Source organism: Malaclemys terrapin, chromosome 6 (assembly GCF_027887155.1).
Source record: "Malaclemys terrapin pileata isolate rMalTer1 chromosome 6, rMalTer1.hap1, whole genome shotgun sequence".
Classification (NCBI taxonomy): domain Eukaryota; kingdom Metazoa; phylum Chordata; order Testudines; family Emydidae; genus Malaclemys; species Malaclemys terrapin.
Window position 1 is genome coordinate 63,301,726 of NC_071510.1, and position 22,261 is coordinate 63,323,986.

The 22,261-nt window shown below is 41.7% G+C and overlaps 1 protein-coding gene across 1 annotated transcript in view; it reads right to left on the reverse strand.

The window, feature by feature from the left end:
* Window positions 1-8,964: 8,964 nt before the first annotated feature.
* YTHDC2 (YTH N6-methyladenosine RNA binding protein C2) overlaps window positions 8,965-22,261 on the reverse strand; it is a 46,053-nt gene continuing 32,756 nt past the window's right edge. The window contains exons 22-30 of the mRNA XM_054032128.1: window positions 21,857-22,062; window positions 20,674-20,869; window positions 20,073-20,182; window positions 19,186-19,478; window positions 17,582-17,759; window positions 15,505-15,708; window positions 13,455-13,637; window positions 10,651-10,754; window positions 8,965-10,458 (exon numbers count right to left, since the gene is read on the reverse strand). Of these exons, the coding sequence (XP_053888103.1) occupies window positions 10,674-10,754; window positions 13,455-13,637; window positions 15,505-15,708; window positions 17,582-17,759; window positions 19,186-19,478; window positions 20,073-20,182; window positions 20,674-20,869; window positions 21,857-22,062 (1,451 nt within the window). The 3' untranslated portion in view covers window positions 8,965-10,458; window positions 10,651-10,673. The remainder of the gene's footprint in view (window positions 10,459-10,650; window positions 10,755-13,454; window positions 13,638-15,504; window positions 15,709-17,581; window positions 17,760-19,185; window positions 19,479-20,072; window positions 20,183-20,673; window positions 20,870-21,856; window positions 22,063-22,261) is intronic.

The following is a 22,261-nucleotide window of genomic DNA, read 5'->3' on the forward strand; positions in this document are numbered from 1 at the left end:
AGAGGGAAGAGCTAGCAGCAGGAGCAGTTGAAGCAGCAACAGGTTATCATGGTAATTGTTATTAAATATATACAATAGCAATATTAAAGAAAATAGAAAAATATTCCTCATGGATGTATGTTGTGCTGTCATAACAAGGAAGTAATGAAAAGAAGTAATGGAAGGAACAAGGAACTCAGCAACAGACAGATAGCTACATAAATAGATATGAATATTAAATTGTTATGGGCTGTGCTAAAAGACTGCAATTAAAGTTTGAAAAAGTTAACTTTTATAGTTAAGGAAATCAATTTGATAAATATTGTCATGAACTTTTTGTTTACCTCTTCAAAAATCAGTAATAGAGAAGTCTAGAATGTTTCTAATCAGATCACAAATTCTTCCTGTTTGGCGCAGAAGTACCAGAGTTTTCTGGACCTTTAAGTTAGTCTCCTGTTTTAAACATTATCAGTAAGGAAAAATAATTACTAAAGACACTGGAGATCAGAATGGAGGAAGTGTCATATTTCAATGAAAATATTCTTAATGTATATAATGTTATGTACATTGGTTTCTACGGATGGCATATATTTTGATAGTGCCTAGCAGTCATTGTTTATTTTAAAGCTGTTTGTGTTTGTAACTAATAGTGTTCTATCAATACATATTTTTTTTAAATTTGAAAACAAAAAACAAACAAACACCACACACTATGGAGGGAAACAATCCAGCAGGAGGAGCTTGTATTCCAATTACATGTCTTAGAGAGAAACAGCTACCACAAAAGTGGCTCAACCATTTATCTGTGTTGTCCTATCATGGTAAGATCTCCTCTATGTTGCTACTGTAGACAGCTCCTTTCACCTCAGGATCTCAAGCACTTTACAACAAGGGAGGGTATTAAATATCTCTATTTTACATGTCATATTAAAACTTCTGTCTTTCACTTTCTGCCAGCATCCAGGACATCCTCAGATATGAGCTATTTTGACAATTGCCTGTCCAAACCTTCCTTTGCAGGTAACAATCAGTGAACCCCAATTCCCAAGTTCCCTGGAGCCAACTCTCTGTAGTATCTAGTCCCTCTCACTGGACACTCACAGAAGTTTGCTTGCTACAAAGAGTACACACCAGTCTGCTTGGGCAGCTGAGGAGTCACCCTCCACTTTAATGCACAGCACTGAGATGGTGGCATAATAAACCAAGAATGAGTTTATTAACAAAGAACAGAGATTTAAGTGATTCTGAATATGAATAGAAGACAGGTATAGTTATAAATAAAATAAAATAAGATGCTTTCTAATGTCTAAAACTTAATCTTAGCAAGTTACAATCTTTGCCTAAGCAGTTCTCTTACTTACATCAAGTTGCCATCATCATAGGCGTTGACTTCCCCTCTGCCCAGTGGGTGCTTGACCCCACCCCGCCCCTAGCCTCACCCCTGTCCCGCCTCTTCCCACCCCTGCACTACCCTCAACCCACCCCCACCCTACCCCCTTCCCCCAAGTCCCCACTCTCGCCCTACCGCTTCGCCTCCTTCCCTGAGCGCACCGCATCCCTGCTCCTTCCCCTCCCTCCTGGAAAGTCCTAAGCACCGCCAAACAGCTGTTAGGCAGCGGAGGGCAAGTAGCACTGGGAGGGAGGAGGCACGGAGACTGCCGGTGGGTGCGGAGCACCCGCTAATTTTTCCCCATGGATGCTCCAGCCCCGGAGCACCCACGGAGTCAGCGCCTATGGCCAACATCCCTAGCCCGCCAGACTAAGGAACCCAATGTTTTCAGAATCAAAGAGTGCTGTTTCCTTTCTTCCCTAAGTGATGGATAACTAAAATGATTCTTTGACCCGCTTATATTACCCAAAGTCTATTGTCTCTGTTTCAAGAACCAGAAAAGCTTCTTGGGGTGCAGATTCTGTCCCTCCATGTGATTGCTGAACAGTCCTCTCCCCCTCTTATTTAGCTTGATGGTTTTGTTTAGCTTTAGCACCTATGTAAATGTACTTCTATTGCCTCTGCCTGTTACCAAGCCACTCAGACAGGTAAATACACATTTCTTTGTCTAGGGCAGGGTCGGTTCATGATCTGTCTCCAAAAACACGTTTTAAGAATGTATTTCCAGTACACATCTGTAACTCATTGTGCACAATCCACACAGCTAGTGAGTGGTCCATCTGCCACTAGTGAGGAGGGGAAACAGTGGAGGTGGTAGAGCAGCAATGAAGGAGAAGCAGGGTCGGCTCTAACTTTTTTGCCGCCCCAGGCAAAAAAGAGCGCCTCCCTGCTGTACCCCCCCGCGAGTGCCGCCGAAATCCCCGCCCCCCAGCACCACTCCACTCAAAGCCCCGCCCCCTCCAAGCGCCGCGCCGCCCAAAGCCCATGCCCCCCCTCCAAACGCCGCACCGCGCCAGCCCCCGCCCCCCAAAGACCCCCCCTCCAAGCACCCCCCCTCCGAGCACCCCGCCCCCTGAAGGCCCCACCCCCCCCTCCAAGCGCCGCGCCGCCGAATCCAAAAATAAAAAAATTGAGCGCCTCCCTGCGCCAAGGTGCCGCCCCAAACACGTGCTTGATTGGCTGGTGCCTGGGGCCGGCCCTGAGGAGAAGAACCAGGGATGGGCATTTCTGCCTTTATGTTTAACTATCTGCCTTTTTACAATCCGTAATGGTGGTAGCCATGCAAATCCAGAAGTAAGTCCCCCACAGACCTCCTAGCTGGATCAAATCCCCCTAACTGGCTCAAAAGGGCCACAATAAAAATAACTTGCTGACTGGATGAGGACCTCTGGTCTCAAACTCCAATGTCTCTGGCAAGGCCACCATATGCCCCTGGGTCTAAGTCTGCACCAGAACAGATCCTGGTCGACAGCCTCCAAGCCAGGGTTCTGGCTACCACATGGGAAAAGGTTGGAAATAACCTCATCCTCAAGAAGAATCTCTCCTTCTCCCACCTCCAGTGGGGTAGATCCACAAAGGGGACTTAGATTCAATGTTGCGACACTTAATTTTTAGGTACCCTTCCACCAAGTGGAATCCTCAGCCCCAAGTTAGGCATGCAGGGTCCCTATATAATGCATGGGAAGAGTTAAGCAACCTAGATGCCATTCAAAGAAGCCAGCAAGCTGAGCAGGGGGCTGCCTAAGTTAGCCAGTAAAGAATGCTGAGGAGAGGAGCAGGGCTTAAACCCCACCACCAAAGGGAATTAGGTGCCTAACAGGAAGCACCTACCTCTGCTTCAGATTTACCATGAACAGTCCTTTCTTGCAAAACACTGAAGTAGTGGTGCCCCTTTATATCCAATAGTTCAGTGGTTAGTGCACTCACCCAGCACATAGGAGACCCAGGCTCAAATCCCCACACTGTCTGTTGTAGAGAAGGTTCTTGAACCCAGGTCTCCCTTCTCCCAGGCAAGTGTCCGAACCACTGAGCTATAGGGTATTCTGGGGTGGGTCTCAATCTTTCCTGTGGAGGCTGTTTCACTTTGCATAAAATACTTAAATAAGCATTAGGCCAGAGAAAGAATGACTACAGACTAGCAGTTAAGACGGTCTCCTAGGAGACCCATGTTCCAGTCTCTACTCCAATTAATATTTAAATATTTTATACACATTAAAACACCTGGGAGGAGGGAGATCTGGGCTGAAGCCCCTGCTTCACATCAGCATCTGGAACAAGATGTGGTTCTTGCCCCACAAAGCAATGAAGATTACTTTGCATATCTTCCTGGATCTACGAAAAGGTTTAGTGATCAAAAACATCAGTACACAGGCTCCGAAAAGTAGAATGCTCCCCCCAAAAATGCCTCTAGTGCTCATGTTTGAGCCAATAGGATCTGAGGAGGTGGTTGATATACAGCTGACATGACCCCAAAGCAGCAGAATATACAAAGATGACCAGACAGACCACTTCCTGCTACTATCCCATGTTGCGGAAGATTGTTTGCAGCAATTCAGTTACCTTAGATGTGAGGGTAAGGGGAGGCAGGAGTGGGGAGTGTCCAGGCTGGCACTACATCAATGAACTCTCTAGGGTAACTTAAAATGGACAAATGTGCAGAAAACCATCAATATGAGAATTTGGGTATAGAGGCATGGCACTTCCCACCAATAGGACAGTTCCACCAGTGGAACCTTCTAATGTAGACAAGCCTTTAGATCCCAAAGTGAATCTTATGGAGGAGTCTAAGCAAAGGTCGGGCTAAAATTCAGGCCCCTGGTCTAAACATCAAGAATTGTTTGTGTGAATGTATTGGAAACTAATTGCCATCATGCAATTTAACATCCTATATTTAAATATTTGTGCTATCAAACTAGATTACTTTGATTTGAAAGAGTAGTTATCTAATTTAGGTGAGAAAATGATTGACAGTCAGGATTAATAAACCTTCCTCCTGTATTTTTATTTAGAAATACACAAATGCCTGCAACTGACTTTGAACAGCAAAAGGAGAACACCACAAATCACAATGTTCAGTCTTCCAAAATTCCATCTCAATAACTTGCTTCTTCAGTGGTAAAGACTGGACACTTGGATCTAGTAGAGGACTCTGCTGGAAGTTTTTGCCTTATCAACTTATATTGTTATTTATTGCAGAGCTATTTACCATCCCCTCCACAGACCACACCACAATTACTTTTGCTGCATGTCAAAAACCCTCAGGTTGAGCATTAACAAATCTAACTGTTCACTATTACTTGATTTTCTATATCTCCTGTTAAAGTGGCCTTATAAACCATTGGAAAGCATTTTATTATTACAGATATACTGTAACACTGACCTTACAGATGTATGAATTAGAGGTTTTAACTCCTTTGCATTCTCATCTCAACAGCTATTGTAGTACCCATCAGGTTGCTCAAGACCCTCCCATACCTATACTCATAGCTTATTTATGGCACAATCCCTATTTACCTATGATCTTGGTACTCAAGCCATTACTCATTTTTGATTTTGTCCTGCCTGAGGCTGGAGTTCAGTTTTCCTTCTGAGACACAAACAGTGAATGCCCGGAACGGATATCCATAAAGAGACAAGAAGAAAGGAAGGGGTCTTGCTACTTCCATGGAAAAATGAAAGAAAAAAAAAAAACCCATCCAGAAACAATAAAAGTAAGGCCACTGGACCAGTAAATTGTCTTCTCACTAGAGGCAGAATTTCTACTAAATTACAAGATAAATAGAATTTAGCTTCCAGTGTCCTCTCTCTATCAGCACTGAATTCCCTGGTTTTGTAGGGATTAGCAGAGATGGCATGCTCAAAAAAAAACAATGGAAAACTGGAGTGGCGCTTTCATGGCGCTGGATATATACCCCAGCCGACCCAGCGCCCCTCAGTTCCTTCTTGCTGACTACTCCGACAGTGGGGAAGGGGGGCGGGTTTGGAATGGATATGAGCAACACATCTCGAAGAACAACAGTTACAAAAGGTGAGTAACTGTTTTTTCCTCTTCGAGTGATTGCTCATATCGATTCCAATCAGGTGACTACCAAGCCTTACCTAGGCGGTGGGGTCGGAGTGAGACATCGCTGTGTGCAAAACCGCTGATCCGAATGCAGCATAGTCTCTGAACTGTTGTACAAGCGCATAGTGAGCGGCGAAGGTGTGGACCGATGACCAAACCGCCGGTCTACAAATGTCCTGGATCAGTACATGAGCCAGGAAGGCAGTCGAGGAGGCTTGGGCCCTCGTGGAGTGGGCGGTGAGGCGCAGCGTCGGGGCACCGGCCAGGTCGTAGCAAGCACGAATGCAGGACGTGATCCAAGAGGAGAGACGTTGCGAGGAGACCGGTAAGCCTTTCATCTGGTCGGCCACTGCAACGAAGAGTTGCTTCGTCTTCCTAAACGGTTTCATACGCTCAATATAGAAAGCAAAGGCCCTGCGTACGTCCAAGGAGTGCATACGCTGGTCTTGACGGGTGGCGTGTGGCTTAGGATGGAAGACCAGGAGGAATATATCTTTGTTCACATGAAAAGCTGACACCACCTTGGGAAGAAAGGCAGGGTGGGGGCGAAGCTGCACCTTGTCTTTATGGAAGACTGTGTATGGAGGCTCAGATGTGAGCGCCCTGATTTCAGAAACACGCCTTGCTGAAGTGATGGCTACAAGGAAGGCTGTCTTCCAAGATAGCTAAAGGAGTGAGCAGGCTCAAACGAGGGCCCCGTGAGCTTGGAGAGAACCAGGTTAAGATCCCATGCCGGAACGGGTTGGCGCTGCTGTGGGTATAGCCGGTCTAAGCCCTGGTGGAATCTGATGACCATTGGGTTAGAGAAGACCGAGGAAGTGTGTTCTTCTGGGTGGAACACGGAGATAGCTGCCAGGTGATCCCTGACTGAAGATATCGCCAAGCCCTGCTGTTTTAGGGATAGGAGATATTCAAGTATAAGAGGAATAGACGCCTGCAAGGGGGGCGTGGCATGCTGATCGCACCAACAGGAGAACCTTTTCCACTTGGCTAAGTAAGTGGTCCATGTAGAGGGCTTTCTACTTCCCAGCAGAATCTGTTGCACTGGATGTGAGCATCGTAGCTCTATCCGATTCAGCCATGGAGCATCCACCCTGTAAGGTGGAGTGATTGCAGGTCGGGGTGACAAAGTCGGCCGTGGTCCTGAGAGATCAAGTCTGGGCACAAGGGAAGCATGATCGGAGTTTGTACCGATAGCTCCAGAAGCGTGGTGTGCCAGTGCTGTCTTGGCCAAGCTGGAGCGACTACAATCATATGTGCCTTGTCGCTGCATAGCTTGAGCAGCACCCTGTGGACCAGTGGGAATGGAGAGAAAGTGTAGAAAAGCTGGTCTCTCCACGATAGGAGGAAAGCATCCGACAGGGAGCCCGGAGATCGCCTTTGGAGGGAGCAGAACACATGGCACTTCCTGTTGGCTCGTGAGGCGAACAGGTCGACCTGGGGAAATCCCCACCTCTGGAAGATGGAATGGATGATATCCAGGCGAATTGACCACTCGTGAGTCTGGAAGGATCTGCTGAGACTGTCTGCTAGAGTGTTCTGGACTCCAGGGAGGAACGATGCCATGAGATGTATCGAGTGGGCAATGCAGAACTCCCACAGGCGAATGGCCTCTTGGTATACGAGAGACGACCTGGCTCCTCCTTGCTTGTTGATGTAGAACATGGTCGTGGTACAGTCTGTGAGGACTGACACACAACCGCCATGTAAGAGACAGAGAAATGCCTGACAGGCTAGGCGCACCGCCATCAGCTCTCGAACATTGATGTGCAGAGCTAGTTGGGATGCGGTTCACAGGCCCTGGGTATGGTGCTCCCCGAGGTGAGCGCCCCAACCTAGAGATGAAGCGTCCGTGACCAGGTGCAGGGAGGGTGGTGGGGCGTGAAATGGCACTCCTGCGCAAACCGCCTTGTGATCCAGCCACCAGGTGAGAGAGGTCAAGACCGAGTTCGGAATCATGACCACCATGTTCAGGCTGTAACGATAAGGACGGTACACCGATTATACCCAGGCCTGAAGTGGGTGAAGCCGAAGACTGGCATGCCTGGTTACGTCAGTGCATGAGGCCATGTGTCCCAACAGGCCGAGGCACGTCCTGTAGACCGGTGCCGGGAGGAAGATCTGGGCCACGAGTATGACTGGCGCCGAGATGGAGATCAGTGCAGGGACTGTGAGCAGCATCGGGACCCGCTCCGAGACCGGGAGTGGTCCCACGAGTCCACGCTCGGAGATAGAGGGCGTATCAGGGCAGGCTTGACCCTGGATTGCACAGTACGAAGGGCATGCGGTGCTGCGGATTGAGATGGCGCCGGCTCCGTGAAGGCAATGAGGTCTTTTGCCGTTGCAAAAGTCTCTGGTGTAGAAGGGAGACAGGGCTCAACCACAGGACGAGGCGGTAAGCCAGTCCGCACCGGACTCAACGGCCCTACACCCGGTGCCGGAGTCAACGGTGTTGACGATGCCTGCACCCTCTGGCGCTCCGAAGCTGGACACGGGGGGTCTACCACCGGTGCGGGGGGAGCCGGTGCCTGTTGGACGGCAGCGTCCTGGGTCTTGCGGGGTCTTTTATGCCCCGGAGACAGGGAATGGCGCCGAGGGGCTTGCGGCGGACGCGGTGCCAAGGGGCCTTATCCGCGTCAGCTCGCGATGCAGTACCGGAGGGTGCCGCTGGGGCGCTGCACACCGAGGCGCTCGGTGCCGGGACTTGGCGCGTGCCGAAGGAGGATCTGGGCTAAGTGCCACCTCCATAAGGAGCTGCTTAAGTCTAAAGTCCCGCTCCTTTTTGGTCCTGGGCCTGAAAGCCTTGCAGATCTTGCACTTGTCCGTCTGGTGAGATTCCCCTAAACACTTCAGACAAGAGTCTGAGGGTCTCCCGTTGGCATAGGCTTAGCACAGGACGCGCATGGCTTAAAGCCAGGAGCCTTGGGCATGAGCTCGGCTGCACGCCAGGGGAGAAGGGGGGATAATAGCCCCCTTAACTCCCGCTAACTATTTATAACTACTCTACAAACTATTAACAACAAACTACTAATCTAAAGAATATAACCAACAACTATGTACAAGAACTAACGAGTAAAGCTAGGGAGAGTGGAGAACAACTATGCCATGCTCCACAGTTCCAAAAACCGTCACGGGCGGTAAGAAGGAACTGAGGGGGCGCTGGGTCGGCTGGGGTATATATCCAGCGCCATGAAGGCACCACTCCAGGGGGCTCCACAGCCGACCCACCGGGTGTTGCTAGGGTAGAAAATTCTCCGACGATCGTGCACGCAGCCCGCGCACACCTACTTGGAATCGATATGAGCAAGCACTCGAAGATGATCAGTTCATAATTCACTCAACTTCTCCCACAACTAAGAAGGATTCAATACATTTACTAAATTAGTTTTACTTTCTGTACAATATACTGCATTTTTAAAATGTGTTTTTCCTCTCACTGTAGTATTTACATTGAATTTGGTCAAATAGTATTTTTACTAAGATCATCTACTCTATATACACAAGGACTAATGATTTGAAGACATCACAAAGCTAAAACTGAAACAACTTTATTCCAGAAATTCCTTATTTCTAATTTCAAAACACTAAACAGCTAAATGCATAATATGAAACTAAGGTCATTGTTAGTAAAATTTAACAAGAAAAAATGTAATTACAATGATGTACAGTAGAATCTAATTGCAGGTAATCTCAAACCAAGTATGTCAAATCTACACACAAAAAATTTAAGTTAAAGAATAAAAATCCATGTAGAAGTCAGTAGGCATCCAGAGTATTTTAGTTGATGTAATGTATCAATGTTCCCACAGATAAAAACAGAAGGATTTTCTTATACACTTTTCACTGCTGTTAAAGCCACTCATGATTTTTTTCTCTCGTGAGTGTTTTAAAGTATAGAACTCCAGTCCTTTCCAAAGTTTTAAGATTACATATCTTCCCTAAACAATAATGAGTGTTAAAAGGGAAAGTATGCTATCTATTCTACTTAAAGTTCAGGGAAAGATATCGCTGAACTGCTAGCCTTCCATCTTCCCCATCAAAGCAGTGCAGGAACTTCATGTATATCCTTAAAAGTCAAGTAACACAGTATGGGTCCCAATGTACATGTACCACAATACAAAAGCATATGTGTAGGTCAGAGAAGAGAGCAATTAGAAAATTAGGTCTTCAACAAAAGATGCTACTTGCTAGAACCCAAGGTTTTTGCCTTTAGCTTCAGCCTTTGAAAAAGCTTATTGACTTTTTCTTATTGCTGTACAGATGAGAAATAAGTAGCAATGAGGGAAGAATCCATTTTATGAAGAGGGAATTATGGGCTACACAGATTAAAAAAATAGTGGGGACTGGAAACTTGCTCTGGAACAACTTTCAGGCAAGGGAAAACCTTCCTTCTCTTTCCATTCATGTTGCAAATTTAAATGCAATTTTTATTTAGCTAGGAGGTGCACCGTCTGCCCCATCAGTTGTCAGCATATATCCTGCTCTACCCCAATAATAAAAGTACCCTTGAGCATCTAAGTTGAGAAATCTTCAACAACTACATCTGGAAAATACTGTTCAAGAACTAAACAATTAAATGTGAAATTCTAAGTCTAATTAATATTACACTAGTTGCTCCCAAACCTTCTGCTGCATTGGGCTGTTCTGAAAGGAAAGGGTCTATTTAACTGCCTACTGTACTATTTAAAACCCACCAGCAACTTCAGCCTACTCCATTGTTGTAAACTTAACATTTAAAGTTTCAAAATTGTTTAGACATAAATTGCACACTGAACGTCACACAAATAAAACATACGTCATTTTTCATTCAGTCAAAATCACAATAGCAAAATGCTGTTATCACACTTATTACTATGAGCTTACTGAAAACCTGCTCCGTTTTATTTTTATGATGCTAACTTTAGAGAAATGGTATCAATTCCAACAGCCCATTTCACTACATGGCTTTTCCCCTCTTCTATTTGTGTAGGTGCTGAGCAGTGCTGGTTCTAGTGGTTATACAACAGATGTGTCTCAGCAGCCAGAACTGTAAAATTAAAGGAGAAAAAAAGATTAAGAAAATTAAAATAGTCTATCCTTTCTCCAACAAAATTAAGCAGCAGCTTTTTTCTCTGATAGTTACCATCAAAACTGGCGAAAACACATAGTATAAAGACCAGGAGAAGTTTACTGACCATCTACCACAAGAAAAATATGACTTTACATGTCAGTATAATACCTCAAGTGTGTTACTGTATATTGTCAATCAGTTGTGTTTTTCTCTCCTAAAGGAATACGATCCCAAAGCTGTAGCAATTGTTCTCCAACCTGTGGTTCCAATTCCTGCAGACCAGAAGAAAGCAAGCATTAAATGTGTCACTTAAGTTAAGAGGCATGTTACGGATGACCACGACACAAAGAAGCCAATTACAGGAATGGAGGTAAAGACGAAAATTAGCAGTATTTGGTTTTTGTTTTGTTTGAAAGAGTGAATCCCATTTGCTATTAATACATACTAAGTACAATCAGATACAGGTGTTCAACAAATATATTACAGAAATCACCACATTAGATACTCAAATACTATGGTGATAAGTGTGATATAAGAACCTTTATAGTACAATAGAAAAGTTGAGAATACAACCTAGCCTGGCTCAGCCAAAGAAGCAAAGGTAAAATGGTAAAGTGTCCATGTGGCTGTATTCTCAGAATTTTGAGATAAAACTGGATTCAGACTGTTTATACGTTTCCTCCATGACTTTTCCTAGAATAGTGGTCAGGACTCTTTCCTGGTAGACCTGCTATAGAATTCTAACACTCTGACACATTAGTGTATACAAAAGAACACTAAGCACAACTAAAAAAAAAAAAAAAGAACACAGATGTAAAGAGCTGGAGTCCTTATGCTCCACTCCGTTCAAGAACAGTTCAGGTGAATGGAGAGTGAAGCATAAGGAATTGGTTACAGTTCACTAATTTGTACTACCAACCTCCAGTGCGACTCAGGGTTGCACAGAAGCAACCCAAACTTAGGATATTGGCATAAGGATTTGTAGAGGATTGGGCACAGTAGAGCTCCATTCTGCCACACTCCTTCCCCTCCCATCCCATCCTGCTGACATAATTCACCCTCAGAACTAGGGGAAGCTGGGCACAGGAGGTAGCAAAGTTGCCTCCACAAGTTTTCTGTCAGTGGCGAGTTTCCCTGCACAGGGGGAATTCTCCACAAGTTATCTCAAGTTCACATTGCGCTTACGGACACAAAAACATCTTTGGGCTGAGACCAAGTTCAGGATCTCTCAAACCCGTGTACTGCCTGTATTGCTATGCGGGCCCTAGAAGCATCCCATATGTGCTGTAAAAACCTGAGCATAAAGTGCTTTCACTTTGCATCAAAACGTGACAGACTTGCAAAGATCTGGCTTTCCTTCAATTGCTCATTATATTCAAAAGCAGCATTGCCTGCGTTTTGGCCACATTGTCAGGATGGACAAAGAACACCCTAGCACACTATGCTCTCAAATCCTCCATCAACTCGTGAAGGAGTGCATGCCTTGACACTGCCCATGGGGCCATCCCAGATATACATGGATTCGCAGGATTGAGCCAGATCTGGGAACTTCACTACATGATGCCTGGGGCAACACCATCAACTACGCTCACTTTGGCTGGTGCAATGGTCCCCAGCAGACTACATGTGTTTGATACCTCTAGTTGCTTGTGGCCTCACTCTGGAGAATTGGGGCCAGAGAGAATCAAACCCCACCCACTAACTATCTCTCAAGATAGTGATACAGTCGCCTAAAACTATACAAAAAACTCAAGGTTTCAACTTTCAATCTTCTTTGGATGAGAGGGACTTTAACCATCATTGCTGACAAATCTGAGTATGGCTGGAAATGCATCTCAAGTTGTGGTCCTCAAACACTGTGAAAAGCAAGTTAGTTTCCAATTAACTGAGGTTCTCTTGGACATGGGCAAACCTACTGTGTTGTTTTAAAATTAAACTAAAAGCTGGCTGGATTTTATGAGCCTATTTACTCTGTATAAAAACAAACAACCCCAATTCAGAACAAGCTTCAACCAAGCAGCACATAAAGGCAAGGCAAAACAGTGCAGAAGAAGGAGTAATTCCAGAGGATTTCTGACTACCATCTTAGCAATAGAATGTGGATGAGTAACACAAAACCATTCTCTCTTTAGGACAGATGAGTTTCTAGAGCATAAGGACCTAAATATTTTTGAAGTAAATTGCCATGTAGATACAACTGGCACATTTACAGGCTTTCGGAGGGCAGCATTAGATGACAATTTTAATGTACTATATATCTAGATAAAATCACAGCTAGTCAAATATCTAACAAAATCAGATGTGCTAAAAATCCTCTCCAAATCGATTCCCACAGTTCATGAAGGAATCAAACTACCTGCCATTTCCTTTTTTACATTATCGTTTAAAATATTACAGTCAAGCATGTAGAAGAAAGTGTTCAAAAGACCTATATTCTAGGATTTCCTTCCCTTTCATACCTAGTAAAAAGTACATTTATATTCCAATTCATGCAAGAAGATACACTGACTTGATTGGTTTAGAGACATTTCTTTTAACAAAAAAAACAGAGGCTTTACAGCATGTATAATTTATTGTGAGATAGTGTTCTCTACAGTTTTTAAATACATGGGTTAAACACATTGGGAATGATAAATTAGTATTGCTTCTGCAATACCACGTCTTCTGCTCTATATTGAAGATTTCAAATGTCTTTTGAAGAGAGGCTCCTCCTTACCTAGCAAACCCTACAGCAAAGCCTTTAGTCAGTAAGTGGTAACACAACCCAGTGTGCCAATAACCTGAATTGAAGTTTACCAGATAGAAAAGGTAAGCGTGGGCAGAATCATAAAAGGAAAAAAAACATGCATTAAGATTATTATATAAAATGGAGAGTAATGAAACCACAAAAACCACCCCAGCAATATCCTTTTAAATACACCGTATATTCAACACTGAGCAGTAAATGTATTTCAAATGAGAATAAATGCTACCTGGCCATCTCTGCTTATTTGTACTTTCTTATTATCATTCCAAGGGTTGAGTAAGTGGTGTGCAAACTGAAAGGGAAGACTTTCTTTCCGGATCCACTCCACCTTAAACACTCCTCCCAAGCCTGTAGAGCCCCAGTCCTGACTTTTCTCACGTCCTATCTCTGAAGACATTCTAGCAAAACCCTGTGGGAAAATATAAAATAAAAGGGAAACAACATATAATTTAATTGAAAGACAAAGCTAATCAGATTGTATATAATCAAATAATACCCTTCCATCTTGGAATAAAATAATCATTTGTATTTACATTGACATTCTTGGATTAAAGGTACAAAGTACTTCACTCAAACATCAATCCTTCACCTCACCTCCATGAGGCACACAAGTATATTTTACTCCTTTTCCAGTTGAGAAAACAGAGGTACAGAATAGTTAAGTAGAGGAATCAAATTTTTCCATATGCAATTCATGTCCCTTAGTGCATATGAGTGGGATTTTTGGATTGGAATCATCGATTTGTATACTGGGGTATTAGAATTTTCATTATTTAATGAAGCTGAACAACAACTCAACGTACTTAAACACCTCATCCAGCACTATTTTTCTTTCTTTAGTCAAAGACAGAAATAATCAACAAGATGTATAGATATATGAAAAGTATTTAATGATCTTCAAAAATATAAAAAAACCCTAACAACAAAAATCTGTTCCATGTACTGGAATGTAATTAGGCCAAAACATGCAAAACAGCAAATTTAAGATTAGAAGGTATATTTGTTCATCAGAAACTAGTTTTTGTAATCCACCTTGAAAATTTCAATGGTGACAACTGAAACTATTTGCAACTTGGCGTCAGTTTTTTCACCTATATGCCTGATGTAATATATTAAACAGGGAGTCTAAAACTGATGCGGTATTTCCCCCCCCAAGATCTTGATAATTTAAACAAGAAAAATACTGACTAAAATTATTTTATGATCTTGTATATTGAAATGCAAACGAAGTCAAAAGTATAGTAAAGCAATAAGGCATATGGCAATATCATCTTAATTTTCCAGTCGATTTATATTTATGTCTAGAACATATGATCACTGAACTAAAAAAATCAGTTGTCTAGGTGCAAGCGATCACGACCTAATTTGTAATTTACAAACAAAACACAGTCCCGACCAAGAAGCTCAATCTACATAGTTTATCCAAGAGAAGATTAAAATGTTACTTGATCATGGTCCACAAGTATCTGATTGCGGAGATTTCTGATCACAAGAGGCTCTAATCTAGCAAAGACATAACAAGATCCAATAGCTAGAAGGTGAAGCTAGACAAATTCAGACTAGAAATAAGGCACAAGCTTTTAAGATCCATGTTAATCAATCACTGGAACAACTAGAGATGTGGTGGATTCACCATCACGTGAAGTCTTTAAAACACGGTTGGACGTATTTTAGGAAGACAGGTGCTAGCTCAACCAGAAGTTGTGGGCTTCATGCAGAAGTTACTGGGTGAAATTATATGGCCCGTGTTATGTCGGAGACCAGACTAGATGATCATAATGGTCCTACCGTCTGGCCTTAAGATCTATGTATCTAGGACAAATATTTGGTGGGAGCTGTCTGTGTATTGGCATCTTTCCCGGTCTAGGGAGCCCCATGACTGTTAGAGGAAGTTGCCATAATAAGATCACAAATGTACATTTATTACATATATTTTTAGCAATCAGAGGAAAAAAAAAAAAAAAAAAAAAAAGAGAATGAGGATACCCTTAATTATTTTCCCCCTTTGTTTTTAATTCCAGAGAACTCATGGAGGACACAAACATCATTCTAAGACTGAACTGCATCCAGAGCTACTCGGCTTTTCAATGACTTTTCTGTGTTCGTTAGGGGAGACCCCAGAGGGATATGAAATGTTCTTTCTCCATTACTACTTCTTAAAACAGCTGTAAAGATTTAAAATCATAAGCAAAACTCCCATTCTATGCATGGCAATTTGTTGCACTGCTATGAGACGACCAGACTGATCTAATTTTAAATGCTAATTTAAGACTCACCTGAAAATGTCCTGATCCTTGAACTGAAAATACCAAGTAAACCATGCTGCTTTCCCAAAAGGCTCTATTTAATTTTCTCTCATTACTTGGAGTTGTAGACCAGATACCTTTTTGCTGAGAAATATCAAGGTTTCTCAAGTTGCTGCTCTTCATAATGAAGTACCGAATTGGCATATTTGGTCTGGGTGAAGGAGACTTGGATCCCTGCAAAAATGAAGCAAATTGCATTTCTAGTATTTGAACAAAGCAAAAATCCTTTGCTTAGCCATCTTTTCACTAAGTTCTAGAAGAACTATAGTCTTGCAGAAAGAGGAATTTCTTACACCACCAGTAAAAACAGGTATTTATCCCCCCCCAATTTTAGGGTTAGGACAAAAATAAATAAATAAACCTCCCAGAAATCAAGAGTCAAAGAATTAAATAAGGAATCAATTAAACCTGTTAGAGACAGAAGAAGCGTTGGGGAGTGGGGAGGAGGGTAGACAAATTGCTATAAAAAAGGAGCAAACAGAACAGATCCAGACATAGCCTCCTGCACTAACCTACTTATTGAAATGCAAGAAGCAGATTGGATCAGTATCTATGGAAATACTGTGAGAAAGGGAAAGAGACGGTGACTGAAGGCATACTCCCTGCGTATGTGAGGGGAACTGAACTCAACCAGTCCACTGAAATATTTCTTCTTGTTGCACATAGCTATCACAATGAAGTTACAAGACATAATGCAAGTGCCACAAAATTCAAATGAGAATCAGAGTGTGGCCCTGATGCACACTATTAAAGGAAGTGGTGGGGAACAGACTCTCAAACAAAAGCCACAATAGCAGGAGAAGTCCAGGTGCTAAATTCTCAGTCTATTAAGAAATTGCACACCAACTTTATTGGCAATCTGATAACTTTTCTATATTTTTAGAAAAAGTATGAAAAAATATTTTCACCTAACAAACAAAAGGTTTGAGTGGACTTATGAAATACTGGCTAAATTCTGATTTAGGAAAGTTTTTGTAGTTAAGAAGTTTGCATTTTTCAGATACATTAAACAGATAACCAAAGAATACAGAGTAATTGTAGGTGGAAAGCCCTATCTCCTATAACAGTAAATCACAAAAAAGGGAGATGAACATGAAGGAAGACAAAATGGAAGAGACCCAAAGAAAAGGGAAGAATGAGTAAGAGGTATTCAATGTAGCAAAAGAAAATTTCAGTTAAGATGTACAGTTGTACAATTGCTGATCAATTTACAGTCCAAAAATGTTAATGCTCAGCTGTGAACTAGAACGCAAGATTATTCCTTACGAAAATGGTAGTTGAATTCTCCTAATGTATTATATGGCTTTCAAATTGTGGCAAGCACTATATTAGTCTGGGGATATTATACCCATCCTGCCAATTTGAGTGATTAGACATCGCTTTTTAGCTCCCTGCCCTTCTATGTATGCTTGGTACCTAAAGGTAATCTCAGATTCAGACAATTTACTACCAAGGCAGATTATGGATGCATGCTAGTATACCTCCATAGAAAGGCTGCACCAAAATTTTCCCATTAAAGGGACCTTTTTATATTAGAGAGATGAAAACGCCTATTGGGTCATGCTGCTAATTAATTTGATAATCTGATTGCTAAATAATTAAGCACATGGCATTTAATGATTTTCGTATATTATTCTAAAACCGTTAGGATAAAGCAAGGTGAATTTAATTCAGTAGTAATGTATACATGTAAATAAGGAAGATACATATTCTTGCACACATGTAGCAACATGCCCTGTATGCTGCATGCCAAAAGCTTTCCAATTTGCTCTAATTCATCATTCTATGAAGAATTCCTCTGATAATGAATTTTGTTGTGTTCAAACTATAGTACTAAGGGTATTACTGTAGAGTGTAAGCGCTTAGGGGCATGAACTCCTTTACATTTGTATAGCACTTTATACATTGGGACCAGGATCCTCGATTAGGGTCTACAGGTATCCTTGTAATACAAATAATAGGCTGCTCTTTTTACCTCTGAAGAACGTCAGCAAGATTACTTCAGATATTCTATAATTTAACACTTACGAATAAGAGGATACTTTACCTTTCCAGATGATGGAGGAGAAGGACTGGCACATGGGCTGGGATAACTACTACTGTCTGTGGATTTCACAGATGACTGATCTGACCTGTCATCTGAACTTCGTTTAGAATGCAAAATACCTCTTTCTTTGTATTTCTGTGGCGGGTGAAATGCTGGAGATGTAGATTTCATTAGGACTCTGAGGGAGGATAGGTGAAGATATAAAACTGTTCAACATAACAAATGGCTGGTACAAGCAGCAATCATAGCAAAAAAAAAAAATTTAAAGCTTCAGCTAAAGCTCCAAGAGTCTGCAGAAAGACTACATGCATTACATTACTTACATAGGTTAAACAATTTTCAGTTAACTTTAAATACCAGTTATTATTTGTTTTTGGAGGATGGGGCTTCTGCTCTTTCTTTCCAGAGACAAATTTGCTGGAGACAGTGCATTGGCAGCAAGCCAATATTCTCACACACACACTCACACTCTTCCCCCCCTCCCCTCCCCTTTAGGACAGCAAGATCTTTCAGTTGATCTTCCTTCCTAATGATGTATGAGACAGATCGCCCCCTTCCCTACCTCTCAATCAATCTGGTTCTGAATTTAAGTGTAACGCTATTTGACAATTAAGAAATGATTTTGGTGGATTTTTTTTGTAAAGTTAGAACATTTTACTTTTGAAGGGACTTGACATTATGGACACATACAAGCATGGTGGGAGACCACTGCAAGAAGCAATTTTTAATGCCATCACAATATACCATATGTACAGCTCTGCTAGGTGCCTAATGGAAGCTGTTGTATCACACAGCAGAGTTAGGTGTTTTATTATTAAAGTTTATATTTTTCCTTAGTATTAGACTTGCATTTAATAGACAGTAAACCTCAGACTAACTATTTTTAAAAAGGCCTTTGAAAAGAAAAGTGCTTGTTTTTGCACAATAGACCTATGCCTAGCATCATGATCCATACACCATGCAAGGCTTAAACAACTGTATGACAAATTTGAAATTTACCCTGGTATAATTAAAAACATCTGTTTCTATCCATGTCTTTGTAGAATCCTTTACAGGAATGGAACCTATAGCACAGCCATAAACCTACCAACACAACAATAAGAATTTGTTTCACATCTAGTTCAGGCATGACTTTGATTTCAATCTGGTCACCTTTGTAGAATCTATTGTAAAAATAGTTATGGGTCTATTTTCTCCACTTTGCCCCCTGAAATATAACCTGAATGAATTCAAAGTTTCTTGGAAATACATAAATAAAATTAAGTAACATTTTCTTCAAAGTATAAAAATGATTACACCAGTAAATTTAATAACTTGCTCCTGTCTCAACAGGGCATGGCTTTTCATAGTGCCATTTATGAGTAGATGTGTAAGAAAGAAAGAAATGAAAACAAAGTGGGGACTGAAGAATTAAAATGGAATAGCAAAAGTGTGAGGAGGAGAGAAAGGTGAGTAGGCACAGGTGGAATAAGAAAGCGAGACCCACACAGAATGACCAATTTTCACTTTGTGAGTAGTCGCCTCTGAAAGCAGAAATACAGGTAACACTTTTCCACCTACAAAAACTACCACTCATTGTCTCTGGAAGGTTTCTACCAACTTACTTTTCAGCATTAGAAGAGTCATCTGAGAATTCTGTTTCTGCTGAGCTTTTTCTACTGCTATTTGATCTCCAAGAAGATGCTAAGGGAAGTTCTTCAGAAGACATAGGTCTTGGTCTTTGCCCAATTCCTGAAGGTTGCTGTAAGCCTGCAGACTGCTCTTCAGTACTTAAAACAGCTATGATTGCTCTTATAGTTGCTTCATCAACTTGAGACCAAGGTTTAGAAGGTGCTCGCATGCGGCGCAGAAATAAACTATGCCATTTCTGTCTGAGTTGCAGCAGCAGACTGGCGGCCTGTAATGAATTTCACTTCTGTTAAAAAAAGACTGTCTGCAGATAGAGGGCCCCCCACCCCCTCAATATACTAAGCAGGCAATATTCTAGAGAGAAAAATGTCCAAAATGTGGCATACATCATTAATGGATCTCAGTGCAGCATAAGGACATTAATTTGTTGCAATAGGAGAAGTGGATTACATTACATATATTACTTCAGTTCTTGATTAATTCAGGAGAAGGCAGGTTGTGAAAAAACCCTTCAGTCTTGTATAAATATATCTGATAATTTGAAAAGACAAAGAAAAGTTGTGGGCAAGTAAGCATACTTATGTTAATATACATGTTGTACCCAGGTCTTGACCAGTCACTCTGAATCCTAAAAACAAAATAAAACCTTGTTCCTTATTTCAACCAAGTCTTTCTATTTAGATCTCCCAAGGGTGGGGGTGCATGTTTGTGTGTGTTTTAAAGAAAGATGCACAATTATTTTCAATGAAATTCTGGAAGACCCAACTATTTTAAAAATCACAGTAAAGGGAAGAGATTCAGAAAGCAAACAGTATTTGCTTCTTGAAAAGGGGTAAAATTATTCAGTTAATACATTACCTACCTCAGGATCCAGTTTGAAATGTAGCCATTCATCTAGCTTCAATGCAGCCAGATTAGCAGTTGTTCTGTCTTCTATCTCGCTATCACTACTATCATTAGGAACACCATCCACTAAATTAACAGAATTCAAAAAATAAAATCTAAGTCAGCATTTTTATTAAACTGTGTATTTGTATTTTAAATATGAAAATTAAATTTCTTCCCCCACTTGTTTTGAACTTTTCTGTTTAACATTTTCTCTTTTTCCCCCTATACTTCTAATTAAGGTGAATGTTAAAATCTAACTTTTCTGTTTAATTTATGACTATAGAACTCTCACAAGCGATTTTGATAATTTGGAGTATCTACCTCTACTTCAGTAGCAGAGCAGAAAATACTGCTTTTATTCCTCAGGTCCCATGAGGGTCCAAATCCTTATGCACCGGACAAAAGGCATTCATTTTTTTTTCCTGTTATTCCATTATTTACTCTTTAAATAGTATAGTTCATAAAAATTCCAGGATGTTTTCTATGAGACCATTCCTGTATAAGGAGCACTGAGGTTCCAATATGTCAGAGTACTGTATATTATTTGAAAATTTCTAATTCCAAGTACACTGTACCTCTAAAGGATGAGGGCTCCTGTAAAGCATTACTTGGCAACCGAGCTGGACCACAGAAGAGGGACACAGTTACAGGCGTCACAGATGAACAGCATCTGATGTTGGCTATCCTGTGTGCTCTAGTCATTTCATCATACATAAGCCAGTCTGTGGGGAGTGCTTGAATTGCTGCAGCTTGACCATTTGCTGGAGGAATCTGTTAGCAAAACCAAACATGACTCTTGTACCATTTATTTGTTAGATAATCGAAACATTCAGGAACGATTTAAAATAAAAGGTTAGGGTTGCAGGGTTGTCACAGTCATAAAAGTGTCACTGATACTGTGATTTTTCGATTAGTCCATGACAATCTGGCTCTCGGGGTGACAGTACCACTCATCATGAGGGAAGAGTGGCCAGACCAAACCTGAGCAGCACTGTGATGCCATACACCAGGTTGTAATGGCCACATCAGGGAGCCAGGCCCAACACAGTGGGATAGGAGTTGCTGCTGCAGGGCCCTCCAGCCCCACCTGCAGGGCCACCCATTCCCCAGGGGCAGAACCCATTTCCCCCCTGCCCATAGCTCATCCACACACTCTTTAAATGCCATGACTTTACACACGATTTCCTCCCAAACCTGTGACTTTTACTAAATTTACTGTGACTGCTCTGAGATTTTTTATAAAAATGCCATAATAAATCTGCAGCCCAATAAACTGTATTACAGTTTACAATTGTAAAATAAAGTACAGTAAAAATTAAAATGTATTATGGCTTTATAGCCAAGTTTCTTTAGTTAAACAAAAAAAAATCCAAAGAAAATCTAGGTTAATGCTTCAGGGCAGAAATCCTAGTTGCTACTGTCAATCCAAACTCAGTCAACACTACATGCCAATAAATCTTCAAAACAATTCCATGACATTTTTGTTTGGTAATTGTGTCTCATTCCCCAAGGTAAGAGGATTCTGGTTCTGGTCCAGGTGAAGATGACTAAACATATACTGCTTTTAAAACATAAGCTGACTCCAACCCATCCAGAACAAATTTACAAAAACATTTTCTTTATCTTCCCTATAGTGGTTAATTTCATGCATGCACACACTCTTTTACAGGAATAAGAACTAAGAGGAGACATTTTTATAACTCTTCACAAACAATTAAATCCGTTCTTGCGTGTGGGTTATTTGTTTAGAAAGATTACCTTTTTATACTGAGGCTGGCTAAGAACAGAGGTAGGATGAAATCGCACTCTCTTCTCCTTCGGGCCAGTCAATACAAGGTTTTCTCTATCCACATGCACTAGATTTGGATACATCCCAGCCACTAAAGCACCTTTCACTACAGCCCAATTTTCAGAATTGGTGTTAACATCTCGAATATCGCCTCCACCTCTGGCTCTAACAAAACCTAAACGGAGGAAAAAAGATTATTGGATGGTTTAAAAATCATAAAAACAACAAGGAATCCGGTGTCACCTTAAAGACTAACGGATTTGTTTGGGCATAAGCTTTCGTGGGTAAAAAACCCACTTCTTCAGATGCCCAAATAAATCCGTTAGTCTTTAAGGTGCCACCGGACTCCTTGTTGTTTTTATGGATACAGACTA